The 14,216-nt window shown below is 46.4% G+C and overlaps 7 protein-coding genes across 7 annotated transcripts; 4 read left to right on the top strand and 3 right to left on the bottom strand.

Annotated features, from left to right (window-relative positions):
• Positions 1–1,301: 1,301 nt before the first annotated feature.
• Positions 1,302–2,700, top strand: LY89DRAFT_598176 (uncharacterized protein; the record flags this gene model as incomplete). The annotated part of the gene is made up of 2 exons (XM_018210024.1): positions 1,302–2,299; positions 2,355–2,700. The coding sequence occupies 2 exons, from the start codon at positions 1,302–1,304 to the stop codon at positions 2,698–2,700; spliced, it is 1,344 nt and encodes a 447-aa protein (XP_018063876.1).
• A 431-nt stretch (positions 2,701–3,131) lies between these two features.
• Positions 3,132–5,586, bottom strand: LY89DRAFT_657928 (uncharacterized protein; the record flags this gene model as incomplete). The annotated part of the gene is made up of 1 exon (XM_018212452.1): positions 3,132–5,586. The coding sequence occupies one exon, from the start codon at positions 5,584–5,586 to the stop codon at positions 3,277–3,279; it is 2,310 nt and encodes a 769-aa protein (XP_018063875.1). The 3' UTR covers positions 3,132–3,276.
• Positions 5,587–6,926: 1,340 nt separating this feature from the next.
• LY89DRAFT_724483 (uncharacterized protein) lies at positions 6,927–8,090 on the bottom strand (the record flags this gene model as incomplete). Its single annotated transcript, XM_018218903.1, has 3 exons — positions 6,927–7,549; positions 7,597–7,773; positions 8,033–8,090. The coding sequence occupies 3 exons, from the start codon at positions 8,088–8,090 to the stop codon at positions 7,200–7,202; spliced, it is 585 nt and encodes a 194-aa protein (XP_018063874.1). The 3' UTR covers positions 6,927–7,199.
• A 374-nt stretch (positions 8,091–8,464) lies between these two features.
• Positions 8,465–8,848, top strand: LY89DRAFT_690489 (uncharacterized protein). Its single transcript, XM_018216107.1, has one exon. It carries the CDS (start codon positions 8,479–8,481, stop codon positions 8,638–8,640), a length of 162 nt encoding a protein of 53 aa, XP_018063873.1. The 5' UTR covers positions 8,465–8,478; the 3' UTR covers positions 8,641–8,848.
• LY89DRAFT_598241 (uncharacterized protein) lies at positions 8,785–9,267 on the top strand (the record flags this gene model as incomplete). Its single annotated transcript, XM_018210028.1, has 1 exon — positions 8,785–9,267. A coding segment is annotated over one exon (483 nt), but the record flags the coding sequence as incomplete, so codon positions are not given.
• A 1,456-nt stretch (positions 9,268–10,723) lies between these two features.
• Positions 10,724–11,441, top strand: LY89DRAFT_676297 (uncharacterized protein; the record flags this gene model as incomplete). The annotated part of the gene is made up of 3 exons (XM_018213572.1): positions 10,724–10,867; positions 10,904–10,966; positions 11,019–11,441. 3 exons carry the CDS (start codon positions 10,724–10,726, stop codon positions 11,439–11,441), a joined length of 630 nt encoding a protein of 209 aa, XP_018063871.1.
• Positions 11,442–13,223: 1,782 nt separating this feature from the next.
• LY89DRAFT_598417 (uncharacterized protein) lies at positions 13,224–14,156 on the bottom strand (the record flags this gene model as incomplete). Its single annotated transcript, XM_018210041.1, has 3 exons — positions 13,224–13,332; positions 13,383–13,634; positions 13,684–14,156. The coding sequence occupies 3 exons, from the start codon at positions 14,154–14,156 to the stop codon at positions 13,224–13,226; spliced, it is 834 nt and encodes a 277-aa protein (XP_018063870.1).
• Positions 14,157–14,216: the final 60 nt, after the last annotated feature.

The following is a 14,216-nucleotide window of genomic DNA, read 5'->3' as shown; positions in this document are numbered from 1 at the left end:
TATGGTGAACTGGTCTGTGCCCTCCCCCTGATCCAGGGTCATTTCGCCTACGGATTCTGGATTTACGCCGCAAATCCGCCCATTTCTAGAGGTAGAAAAAGAGTTTATGACCGGAGTTAAGGAGCAACGTTTTAAACATGGATATGACCTCAAAATCATGCTGAGAGCCGTAATCAATACCTTTGTATTACCCGAATAGGGCTAGAAAAGCCCTTCTTCTTGGCAGCACGGCGGCAGTACCCTGATCCCCTACCCTTTAATCGTACATTTTCAAAGACTGTAGGAACATAAAAATGGATCTACAAGGCACTTTGCATATGCGAAATTCCTTTAGCTTACCTTGCCCTTCTGCTTAGCTCACGCTTTCAGCTCCCGAGACCAGCAAACGAGATCTGCAGGAGACTAGCGGAAACCCGCAGATGCACCTCTCCACGATGAGACAAAGTGCTCAGTGGCTGGAATAACTATTTTCGTCTGTTTCTGTTTGCTTCTGCACGATTCCTCGCCGCCTCCAATTGCTTTCGTTACTTGGAATAGTGCCGAGAAGCAGGCAGCGTTATGGAAAATCACGGCAAATTAATCCCATGTAATTTTTCCGGATCTAGGGTGCGGCATTATAAACTGCTGTTTAAGGGTTCAGAGAAACAACTTATTGAAGAAGACCGTTCAAGTACTTAGATCTTGGATTCTCTGCAGCAATCAGTTTCATTACCTTTTGGCTTACATCTAAAGTGACTGCTTGCTAGAAAAGCATGTATAATGGGTTGTTCTGAACTATTCTACAACGCACAAAACGCTTTATGCATTCATATATCCCTTATGACTGAGGTTCTGCTCCAAGCCGTCGGAAACACGATAGTCTAACCTGATTGGGAATAGTGACGGTACCGCATCCCCAGCCTCCATCTCCTGTGACCAATATCCAATATTGACAAAGTTTTATATCGGCAGCAAACGACGAATATCCAGGAAAATCTGATGTTTTGGTTTCCAACTCCATGCGAAATTCCGCTCCTGACCGCCTAATGGTCTCTTCCTGGTTTCGTTGGCTATCGAGGCATCCAATAGCCACAGCGCATCTAAACAAGCTTTGGCAGGATTTTCAACGTTTGTATGTGGGTCTTTCGCCAAGGGTCTGGCAAATGGACAACGATCCATTGGAGGTTATGCCCCAGATCATTTCTCTCCACCAAATTTGGGTAAAGCTCATGACCTAACGAGAGTTCATCTCTTCACACCTCCCTCAACACCAAATCATCTCACAATCAGATTCGGACAAACAAAGTATACCAGCGTCAATTATGGCATGCGTTGATCCCTTCCTCCAATTCGATGACGAGAGCTTCGCTCTGCAGCTTCAACTCGAAGAGATCGAAGCTCAGCGTGAGCTTCAGTCCGGCAAATGGACTGAGGGTAGTCCTCCGGACTTTTCATTAGCATTCGATGACTTCGAGACCGAGTTGAAGAAGGCGCTTCTTCTAGTCGAGGACCTGAAATTCGCTCACAGCATTGCTAGAGCTGTTGCTTCTGATGCTGTGGCCATTGAAGAATCAAGAGCTGAGGAGACACAGTCGATTCAAGATCGAGACTTCGCCCTGAGCTTGAATGAAGATGGAAATCTACTATCCCAGGATACCACCGATTTGCCGGAGATGTCTCGCCTCGGAGCGGAGTCGGTTGACTGGGACCATGTCCTGCGAGCTATAGAAGCACCAACTCTCAGCAACCGGTCCTATAGCACTGTTGCGGGCCCATCGACCTATTACACTCTCCGCCAGGAAGTTTTCCTTGAGCACTTGCCCCAGCTCAAAGTGGAATGCAGTGTCTGTGGAGAAGCCGTTCATCCTCATGCTACTGTGCGTTTGGTATGCGGCGATGTATATTGCAAGCCGTGCCTCAAGTCTTTTTTCCTGCGTGTTGCTAAGGACGAAAGCCTTTTCCCACCAACATGTCACCGCCAGGCGATTGATATCTCGACTATCGAGGCGGACTTCTCAATCGAGGAGTTGGCTGCCTATCGAAGTGCTGAGCTGGAATTTACCAGCACGGATAGAGTCTACTGTGCTAGGCCGGAGTGCGCCAAGTTCATTCCCATGCCGCAGCGAACAGCGGATTGCGCTTCCTGTGGGGCCTGTAGTGCTGAAACTTGTATGCATTGCAAAGCACTTGCACATGATGGAGGATGTCCAGCGGATGAAGCAAAGCAGAGCCTCATCAATTTCGCGGATGAGCAAGGCTGGAAACCCTGTTTTGGATGCGGTGAAATGGTGTTTCGGTATGAGGGCTGTGACCACATGACGTGAGTGATACCTACTGCTACTCGTGGTGCAAGTAAAAGCTGATCCAAATCACAGTTGTAGATGCAGCGCCGAGTTCTGCTACAGATGTGGAGTGAAGTGGAAGGAATGCCCATGTGGTGACTGGGTGCCGGAACTACTCGATCGAAGAGCTCAGCAAGTTGTTGACAGAGAGGCTCCATGGCCCTTGGCACCTGCTATTCGTCAACAGCGCGTGGTGGCTATGGTACAGGAACTACAAACAAACCATGAGTGCGACCATAGTGGCAAGTTCACCAAACTGGAAGGATCGCGCCGCGGCAAGGTCTGCGAGATGTGTGGCACGAGACATTGGAAGTACATATTGTCTTGCAAACGTTGCCATATGCTGGCCTGCGAAGACTGTCGACGCCACAGACTATAGGCCCTTCAATCGAGATATCATTATCCACATTGATATCATGCATGGGGAAGGGCAGGCACGGTGATGAGCGCCGAACGCTGATGGTTGCACACTTTACGTTGATCTTTTAATAAACAAACCTTTTCAATATATCGCCATACCAAGTGTTACACTCCAATGACGCCTATAATCATTTGCAAACCCTGCGTCTGAAATATTAGCAAGACTGTGACCAACACCGTTCAAAGCTGAGATCCGTCGTAGGGTTCTCGGATTCCGGCTGTGAGAATGCCAATTCACTCAACGAGATACCACGTGATGCGGCCGCTCGAATGCGTGATTGCTCCTGCGCATCGACCTCTCTCGGCCGTTCTGGATCAAGGCCTCAGACCTGGAGTTGCTGAGACATTCACGAGTATTTGAGTGTCAATCAGGGTGTTGGCTCAGGGGGCCAGATGCTTTGCTTAGCTACAAGAATTCTTGAGCCGGAGTTCACTAGTGCAATGTTAAAACCGGTACTCAAAGTTTGAGCGATACGAAAGGACGAAAAACATAAAGAACATCAAAATCACTCCAGGCTCCTCGCAGTCTTCTGGTTCAGGCAAGTGTAAACATGCCTCCATGCCATCCATATGTTCGACTCAAGCGCCTTCCAATTCGTCTAGCATTGCGGAAGGCAATTTTCGTGGTTGGGTGTGGCTCATGAAATTGAATGCTTTGTCCAACATCACGCGTCAGAGGTGTAAACTGCCAGGCCGAACCGTGGAGCTTTTCAACAGCAAATCCAATTGACTGCATAGCGTAGAGGAAGTCCGTCCAGGGAATTTCGCCGGGCAGGTCCGAATTAGAGGAGTTGAAGAACAAGGTCCGGAAGACTTTGAAGGCACGTTTGTTGAGTACAAATATAGGTTGAGGTACTGTAGTTTCTTCTGGCAGCGGGATATTCGGTACGATTTCGGAAGTATCTTTTGCTAAGCCCCTCGTCTTGGCCTTGATTTTCAACTCCGGTAGAGCAAATCGTGTAGGAATATCCGCAGAGGCATAAGGAGTGAGATCGGGCAGCAAAGCGTGTTCATCTGTTTTCAAGAGATTGTTTTCACATTCTTGAGTAGGCTCAACCCAATCTGCAGTTCGCTCTAATTGACGCATCTCCGTGAAGATATGTTGCACAGCCTCGTCTAGAGATGATCCAGACTCTTGTAGAAAATGGTCGTCAACTTCTTTCCAGAAAACATCCAGATTAAATTCTGCTGCTCGCATACTCTCTGTGTTTTGTTTCGTCCGTCGTTTGTCGGATGGGTAGTAGAAGCGGCCTTTAATAGGTTCCCCTAATCGGGCTAGTGATAACCCTTTGAGAATGCGATTCACCTTTGCTGCGGTAGCAAATCGCGACTGATAGCTCTCCTCAATCTCAGCCTTGTATTTGATGAATTCATGATCAAAGCTAGAGGCCCACGGCTGATAGATATCTAATTCGTGTCCTACGCGCCCGATCAAACCGAGGTCGGAAAATACTCGTGCAACCCAAGGTGAAAGTCTTGTACTTTCTTTGGCATCACTTATCATATTCTCAATCTCATCCATCAGTCCAGGAAGGCGTAGTAGTGCGAGTTGGTCGTCCGTCCAAAGAGTGTGGAATAGCCATAACATGTAGTCCAACCCCTTTCTAGTCTTCAATCGAATAATGCTAGATCCTGGGATATGGGGTTCTCTGACCCAGATAGAACGGAGAGGAGGAGAAGCTGGAGTCCCAGTCTTGAGTTTGGTAATCGAGATATTCTTCACTTGACCAAGCGTGTATCTGAGAGTTAAAAGTGCCTTGGTGTATTCCGGTGGAAGCGATGTTTGCGATGAGATGACACGCGAGTATTGCTCCTGAAGAGTGGCTAGTTGTTTAAGCTGTTCACTGAGTATATCCCACTTAATTAAGGACCCGTAGGCATCCGAAACGACATCGCGTATAACCCGATCCCAGAACAATGGGGTTTCTAGTATTGGATGGCGAACTCCATTAGTATCCAATAACCTTTCCTGCCGGTGCTCGCTCCAGTCTCCCACCACGTCCGCAAAGTAACTGGGATCTTCTCTCAAGTCTCGAATGTGACCTTCGGCCATATTGCGCTTGGAAGTAGTCAGAGCCTTAAGATGATTGAAATCAAGTGCGGCAGGAACACGGTAGGGGGCTGTTGCAGATATAGACGCCCAAGTCGGCCATTTGAAGGTGTCTTTGATTGGAGGGGGTTCTGATTCGATTGGTGCTTCAGCGACTAACGCATTGTGAGTAAAGTCATGAAGAATGATGTGACAACAATCCACGAGGAACTGCAATATCCTCTGTTGAATTTCCAAAATCAATAGCGCCTCGCCCGGCTGATACTCATGACCCGTAAACACTTTCATCATCGCATCTTCATCATCCTCCCAAGCCACAAGGCATCCGTAAGTTTCGACTCCTTCTCCATTCAGGAGCATTGTATGAAGATTGAGGAATGCGGGCATAGTGGCTCCGGTAATTCGGCCTAGGTGAGTTGCTTCAAAGTCTGTATGGGCAAATGTGTATGGAAAGTATCGGCCCCTCGAGTTGAGGAACAGAAGTAAGTTCTTGCCCTTGACCAAGTCCTCGACGTTGATATAAGGCCAAAGGTACGCTTCTCTGGATGTGGTTCCAACAGAACTGAGCTTCGAACCCTCCTTGCGCCAGGCTTTGTAATCTGGTCGATGTACTGAAGAAATTTTTGGCCAAGCTCCTCGTAAGATATTCGTTCGTTGTAATATTGTTTTCTTGGTCCACCGCTTGCGCAGCAGATCTTCGTGTCTCTCAAGGATCTGTCGCAACTTGTTCCACCCCGCTAAAACCTCTGTCGATCGTTCTCGAGCTTCTCGTTGGGCCTCCGCCGGAGTGAGCATCGAACTTGGCATCGGAAAGCCATGGGAGGCAGCGTATTTAAACCAATCTTGTTGATACATGTCGCTATTCGAGTCATCGGTATGGGCCTAGGCCATGTTTGGTGATAAGAATGGAAGTGCTACTTCTATGCTGTTGATATTGATAAAGTTACGTATGATTGTTAATGAAATTAGTCGTCGACATCAACTTGGACCTAGAAAGGTGAAGTCTGTCGAACTAGTCGCCGGTGACCAGAAAGAGCTCGCCGACTCACCGCCTAATCCTTAGGCAGAACTCCGCTTTTGACTATACAGGGGGACGTAATCAGTCCACTATCGCACTAGTGTACTGTAGTACAGTAAGAAAATGTGGCACCAACCTTAAATTATTAGAGAAAGGGTGTGAAGCCGATTTCGAATTTTGGACCAAGGCATCCATGGACAGTCCCACGACATTGAACAATGAGGCACATTTCAGGAGATCAAAGTCTGAGAATGATTTCGATACAAATGACTAATAAAATCGAAATCTAAGTGCCAGGAAAAGGAGACTGGAAGAGAATAATGTTGCGGGGGAATGCTAAATGTGAATGAGAGTAGTGAGTGGTGCATAGGCCACAATAGTAAGCTTATTCAATGTGGCTCGTACACGGCTCCAACTTTAACATCCTTCAACATCGACTTCAACATCAACCTGAAGGCCGCTCCAACTTCAACCCTCCTCCACCACTAATCCACCTCCAACTTTCCCCTTCTTGCGAACGATTGTCCATCTGCGCCTCGATGTCGAGTTTTTTTCAAACAACAATGTTTTGCCTGTTTCACCGTGTATTTTATCCTCCATGATCGATTAAAGGGTTTTTAAAAAGCGCAACCTCTTGTCTATATTTGCTAGCAGCAAATCTGGGATTATTACCGAGATTTGGAGGCATCCAACTATAAAGCTCGATAAGTGCCGCCCAAAAAGTCAAGGTCCGTTGATCGCTCGCGGGAGAGGATGCTCGGCAAAAACGCCAGCGAAAGCAACTCCAGAAAGAGATAGAGGATCTTGAGATGGGCAAGAAGATATTGATTTGATCCTATTTCTTATAAGCGAGGTAAGTTGCTAGGTAGTCTATGTGGGGAGCCAGTCCTTTGAATTGCAGAAAAGTTGTTCTAGTGAATTATGTTATTGCACTTTACATCGCTAGCTCTGTTTATTGTGATATGACAACTTTTCATCTACAGAGAAGCTCTCGAGGGCTACTTCCCTCATCTCTTAGCGACTTCTTCGATGCATCAAGTGTTCTCCGCACAGGCATATTAGCCAAGCTCCTTGAAAGCGTTTCACATTCCCCCAAAATTTATTATGATTTTCATGAAGCCCGCAGTATTCTATGTGAGCTAGTGACATGGTCTCCAATATTATCCACGAGCTCTCCACACCCGCATCGAAATGCGCTTCGACTACCTCGCCCGAACGTATCAAGACATTTGTTTAATGCTTCTATTTGTACTCGAAATAGCGATGTGGCTCGGTTAGAATCCAAATGCTCTTGTAGAGCAGGTTGTATATTCACCCAGCTTTGAAGAGAATCGAATAAAACACTCGGGAGTTCCATTTGCAAAATTGAAGAAAGCGTTTTGCTATACGCTTAGATATTTTTAAAAATATGATCTGGAGATATGTGGAAGATGGGTAAGTGAGCCTTCAGAACTCGACTCATTGTAGGGAGGCACTCCGCTGTAGAATAATTGATACCGGCAAGGAATCCGCCAATGGTCGTAAAAACAGCATGGAGAGTTCCTGCAGGAAACTCAAGCTCGTGAGCAGAGTCGGTCTCAACAATAATGCCCCCTCGAAGTTTAGACCCGATGCGTGCAAGACGATTGCTAAACCCAGCCGATGCAATATAAAGCTCGAGGTTTTCCGGCGTGCTTGGAAAGAGAAGCCATATCTTCTTGCATTTACCAATCGTTTTGGATAGGCCTCGCCGAGTAATATCTAGATTAAGTCAGTACAGAGGCAACACAAGTACGCTCTAGACTTACCATGATGGAGATCCACAAAAGAACCCTTTGGCGTCACATTAATTCCAATATTAAAACTTTCCGTACAAAAATGATAACTTGATTGCGCTGGGGCGGCTGTATCAAAATCTCTGACACATTTGGGGGCCACACATTTAACACAGAGTAAATTGTGCGGCGTGGAGCTGTAGTTATAGCCTAGTATAGAACAATAGTTGCCATTCTAAACTTCTCATCATCAAGCTTAGATTTCGTTAATCGCTTTGATTGTGTTTGATGGTGGGCGCAAAGTTCAGGCGAAACTTCTCCATCACAAAAGACTTAATAATCTAATGATCGACGAATCGTGCTAAGCACCAAAGTATAGATAGATTCTTCAGAGGGTTGAATCTTTGATTGATAAAGGGACGGTGGTTGACCATCTTAAAATGAGATACTCGATTCGTTTAGGGCTGACAGAGCATCAAGTCCGTAGTCAAATACCAATGGGCACCTCGATCTCCAGTCGTGCTCATTAATGTTGAAATGTGCCGAGAGTTGAGGGTGAGGGATTGGTTTCGGTTGTGGGCATTAATGACTGCGAAGTCTAGCAACTTTCTTTCCGCATTTCTTGCAAGTTAACTTTTGTTTTTGGCATGATCGTAGATGCTCGGTCAAATGGCCAGTATCAATCTTTCTATGACAATGTGGACAGGGAATCTTTGATTTTGGCATCGATCCTTGAGAAATCCGAAATTGGCGACAGGTGATGGAGCACGCCAAAGCACGCCAACTGGCGTGCTCCTGGCGGGCTCGGAAAAATGTTTACCCACTAAAACCTCGCCAAAAATTCGACAACATCAACCACAAACAACAAAATGTCTCTTCTCTTCTCTTGTAGCTTGTCTAACATCAATTCCTATCATGACTGTACAAGCACTACAAATCACACCTCCCGAAAGCTTTACGAGCTCACCACCAACGCCCCCTGCGACCGAGGAGAAGATCGTGCCATCCATCTCCCACATTCTTGCAGCGGTTAAACAGCATAAGGCTGGGAATCGCATACCTACTGGCGAACACTAGCTTAGAGTTTCTTTAGATGGTTATCAGTACAAAGAACTTCTTCAGCGCCAGCTCCGAAAGGACAATCTCTGGGATCACTACGAACAGAAATTTCTGTGAGTATAGAGTGTTTTGCTGCTGCTTAGCTCATGCGAGGACAGACACGATTACTTTCCACGACTTGAAATATATATCCTTCGGATGCCCAGTTCACTACACGAAAGCCTCGGATCTTATATTATGCAAGAGCTCCTACGCCAATTGGGTGCAATTGCCCAAGGCAATAGTCCTTCAGCTATATTTGCAAGAAACATAAAAAATAGTGCATCCGCGGAAATAAGCTTTGAGGATATTGAATACAGTTCGCATCAGCCAGATGCCTCATTTCAACATTTCGAAGCACAATTTCCAGGTGTCATCCTCGAATTGTCCTGTTCACAAAAAAAGCAAGATCTTTCACGTTTAGCACACGAGTATATCCTTGGGTCAGATGCCGATATTCGTATCGTAATTGGCATCGACGTAGAGTATAAAGGAAGCAAGAAGGCATCTGTCTCAATCTGGCGTCCACGTATTGAAGTCAATGATGCTGGAGAGAAGGAGTTATCTGTTGTGCAGACAATTACGGACCAGGCATGTTCGCCATGACTATCCGCTGCTTCTTCGTTATCGAATCGATGGGTGCAAGGCATGCAGTTGAAGGCATGCGCGAGTGAGATTCGTTTGTGTTGCTTCAGGCTTGTGTCGCTATCGAAAGATCCATCGCAGGGAATACAATGAGAGCGCATAGTGTCGAAGGTTTCAAGCTCGACTTCAAAGTCAAAAAAGACGAGGACATCGGCAGTATGCAAACTTACGACACCTCTATCATGGGCCGATTCTTGTGCCGTAACCGCAATTGCCAGTCGGAAGGATGGGGAAGCATGCGAGTTGCTATTACTATTCGCATGTACTAGAGTGAACGATATAATGCAAAAGTGTACCATCAACGTAGTCAGTCTTGCAAGTGTCTAAGTGAGCCAATTCTGGATGATTCCGATGCAGAGAGGGTAGCGTATCGTCTAAAGAAATGGTGTGGAGTGGAGCAAGAACGTCCACAATTCTCGGGCAAAGGCAAAGGTCCGCACAAAGAGAGATTCTACGAAGGTTGCAAGGTTGGACATTGTAGCGAGGGCCGGGGGATTGATGGGATAGTCTAGGAATTTTCAAATTGCTCTCTGTAAGGGACATCTGAGCCGATAGAATAAAAACCATCTGCGTCAACATATCAAAAACAGAATTATCAAATCTGTTATGTCACATCTGCCGACCGATTGCGTCAAAGTGATCGATCATCTGCTTCACAATCTTTAAAGCTGTATTCCCAGATGTGCTTCTCGGGATCCTCTCGAGAACGAAAACCTGGGGCCGCCCGAGGTGGCAGATAAGGATTGGTGGCATACCGCCAGTCTATCTCAGTCGCACGGCGTGCAGCAGGTGTCGTCGCTGAGGTTCTATGTGCCTCTCGCTCTTGCAGATGAAGGAGAAAATTGCTTCGCAGTTTCCAGGACTATGCTTGGTTCTCGATTCCCTGGGCGTATGTATCATCAAGCATAGTCGGTAGTGACTTGTTTGGGAGACGAGCTCACGTGTGAGACGCGTTCCGAGCTAGCGACGCGGTGTTGAAGCTTCAGGCATTTCGCGATCTACCCCACAGCAACCTTCCCACTTGATCAAGCTTTTTTGCGATCACACTTCAACCCAAACAATCTTTTTAAAAAGCATCACTCGAAGCCTCAAGCTCGTCTCCGATCAATAGCTTGACGCGCATTTGCAGCAAACCCCTTCAATCAATCACCGCTGTACACCGTACGACCTCCATTGTGATACATACCTACGATCACAAAGCTTCAGCGCGCGTGTTGCATACAACTTCGGTAAGTCGAAAGCCTATCAATCGGAAGTATGCTGATATTTGAATCGCAGATTAATAACGAGTCTTACGCTTTCTCGAATATTCACGATGCCTTTCACAGCCTTCTATTCCCCACATGCCTAGGGACGCATATTCTGGTTGGTAGTTCACCTCAAAAAGCTATCCTTAGCTCTCGCCCGTAGCGACACGATGCTTGAGCGTGTGGCCTTTGCCAATCCTAATATTTTCGTCGATCTCCACACCCCCGGTATCGATGTCACACTAGCTGGAAAGGTCTTGAAGGTCACGGTCGAAAACTTGACATTCGAGTTGGATTATAGGCGCAAGGTCAAGGTGATAGAAAATCCGGCCATGTGATTTCAGCTCAAGGTCAATATATCAGAGGAGAACGAGTGGGAGTTTAGAGTTGACGTTACGATTGGGAAGGATGAAGTACGTGATATATGGCTGGGTTTTTAATTAATAAATGCTAACACGGAGCTAGAATGATAGCTTGGCGGTGCGCCAAGTCATGGATTTGATCTGTGAGAGAGTCGACGATATCGAAATGAGTTATGCCAATCCGAGAGCAAGAGAGCGCCAAGAAAGCCACGAAGAGCTCAAATTCCTCGCTGCATTACCGGCATGGATGGATCATTACAAAGTCACTTGCAGAACGCCTGCGCAAGAACGAGCGATTAATGCCTGGAGTGATCTTTGTAATCAAGGCAACAATTCAAGAAATAAAGCCTTTATTGGCTGGACTATCCCACTGCCCCTCTCAGATATGGATTGTGATATTCTTCGGGCTGGTGTGTTAAGTGATGAGATCCAGATTGCAGAAAAAGGAACCTCGGAGGAGATTCATGAGCGGAGAGAGAGGAGAGTTAGGGCTATGGATCAGTTGACACAACGTTTGGCATATTGAGGCAAGGAAGTTCGCATGGGTTATTACATGTCTAATTTCGGTGGATACATTTGTTATTCTCAAGATTGTGGTGTTTTGATTCATCAATAGCTAGGACTCTGGGTCACTCCACCTCTGGCTCAGTAGAGTTTACGAGCAGAGCATGCAATCCCGCAACCTAATTTCTTATCGGCATATCGATACACCGAAGAAAGTCCACTTCTCACCCACGACACATTCCTCTAGAATGCCGGGAGTATGTTATTGGCAATCGGTCAGTCGAGATTCGCATTACGGCAAATAGACCACCACTTCTCCATCTGGCTTCCAAGCACGAAGTGCTGTGAACCACGTGGTGTGCGAAAACCAGTGTAGTTAGTGTTTAAGCCCAGGACGGTTCGTGAGCCAAGAGCGCCGTACCAACGCAGAAAGCTGGCTGGGGCAGTCTTTCAGTGACTTTGGGAATCCCAGAATTCAAGGAGTGCTGGGTAGCTCGTCCTAGATGTAGATCGCTCCTGAGTGAGAGAACTACTATCTTCTTCTACTTATTTTAGAATTGAGTGTCTCTTCTTTTCAGGTCATGGAACTACATATCTCAAAGCCTCTGTAGTCTCCTGCTTCACCCTTTGAACGTTCGACTCTATGTCTGTCATATTTCCCTTACTATCCTCCCCTGAAAACCCTTTCTCGGTGTTCTCTTTTCTTGCAAGCTTCTTTAAGAAACCCTCCTTTAATTTCAGTTCCTCCTCGGCCTTCTCTACTTCTTCAGAGAAGTAATTCTCCGCCGATTTGTTTTGTCTTCGACGATTTTGAAGTTCAAGCCTTGCTTTCCGATCTTCGCTTGCTAGGTGGATTCTCTCCTGGTTCTCCTTTGTTATAAAGCGTCGTCGATGTGATTCAGGACAAGTCATCCGCAATGTGTTAGGAGGAACTTGAATTTTCGGCGCCATTATCAAAAACCTTTTGAAGATTTAAAGAATGAGTATAAATTAGTTGGTAAATAGTACATTTTGAAAGAAAAAAAAATTAATATCTATTTTAAATCTGGTACTTAGACTCACATCCGGTCTGGGTCGATGTAGGGCGTTACTATAGCAAAAATCAGTAGAATCAGGACAGTTGCTTAATGCAAGAGCCGGATCTGGACGCTTCTAGGACTCTTGCTCGAGCTACCTAAATTTTGCCCTGGTCTCTGCCCCCTGCTTCTGCCCCTTGTTTTTGCACCCTGTTTCTGCACCTTGTTTCTGCCCCACGTCTATGCCACATAGACAAGAGGCCGAGGAAGCCAATCGGTTCAGAGGGAAGGGCGAGTGAGACGCCAGACTTGCCGAACTGCATGATGGCGGGAAGAGCGGTGGTAGAAGGCAGCAGTGTAGGGGAGCAGTATTGACGGGCGAGAGTCGGGTTACAGTTCGGGGTCGGCTGCCAACTCACAGCTCGGCGATCGAGGGAAGGAAAAGCGTTCGCGGGGTAGGGTTAGGATAAAACAGCTGCAAGCGACAGTATTCCTAGCACGTAAACGACAAACAGGAGGTGTTGAGAGGACGTAGAAAGGAGCTTGATCGATTGACCTAATTTTTGAGGGATATAGACGTGGACATATAGATGTGTGGGTGCAGAGAACAAGAATAGTATCAGCGTCTCGGATAATATCCAATCGATGAGCTACCGTCAAGAGAGTATGCTCAGCGAACTCCTCCCTGATGATACGCTACATAAGCTCGTCTGTCTTTGCATTCACATTGCTCATCGCTTCGTCAAGGATCAGGATCCGAGGCACTGTCTACTCTTGTGTCTCCTGACCTAATATCCATAGGGTATAAATGAAATTTTGAAATAGTTCTCCTCCACAGTCCCAATATATGTCGTATCATCGGTACAGTATCCACCACCTGAAGGCCCAATATGAGGACTCGACGCAGTCAGCAGTGTATTAGTCATAGAAGTCAAGAATCAACATACCAGTGCACAGATGGTCGAAATGGCACCATATTTTGATGGACCATTCTACACAATACAGTATTCCTACCCAACTCATACGCCTCGCCAAACCGCACTTCCTGGGTGAGATATTGATAGCACGCCGCCAGATTGCTATACTGTGTATTTGTACCATTGCAATAAGTTGTTGCTGTTTCACAAATACTGCTCGCCAATACTCTAGTGAGGATTTCAACCACCTGAGTAGGCGAAGTAGCGTTGAATAAAGGGACACTGTTGGACTTAGACAACTTCTAATCGCAGATATGAAGTTGAGAGATACCTTGAAGCAATTATATAATCAACCGTCCATTGCCAATACTTAAAGCTCCCATCATACTGCGTAACCTGCCCAGCTTCGTTCCAAGTATTCCAGCTATCAATCTCGATAGGTATAATAAGACCAAGGCTGGTAAAGTTGAACATGAATCGAGTAGCAGCCGAGGTGATGTATTCATTAGCAGCAAAATGCAAGATATTATATGAAATTGGAACTCCTAACAAGCTGATGGAGTTGGGATCCGCTGCGAGGTTTGCAAAAAGCCCAAAGAGATACTCTGTGTTGAGCTCCCGGCCATTAAATGTCCTTGTGACGTCAATCCGCCCCTGTACATCCTCTGCTAGCAGCGTTGAGTTGATAGACTTGGCTTGAGTGATGTCTGCTGGGTAGATAAAATTATCGAAGAATTTGACTTGGAGATTGTAAAGTTCGTCAAATGTGTAATGCGGTTGGTTGGTAGGGCTAGGTGAGGGCATTGAGGATATCGATTGCATACCTGTTCCCAAGAAGAGCTGGGTAAGGCTGCTGAACCAGAG

Source organism: Mollisia scopiformis, assembly GCF_001500285.1.
Source record: "Mollisia scopiformis unplaced genomic scaffold LY89scaffold_29, whole genome shotgun sequence".
Lineage (NCBI taxonomy): Eukaryota > Fungi > Ascomycota > Leotiomycetes > Helotiales > Mollisiaceae > Mollisia > Mollisia scopiformis.
Note: the sequence above shows the minus strand (reverse complement) of the source record. Positions and strands in the feature narration are given on the sequence as shown.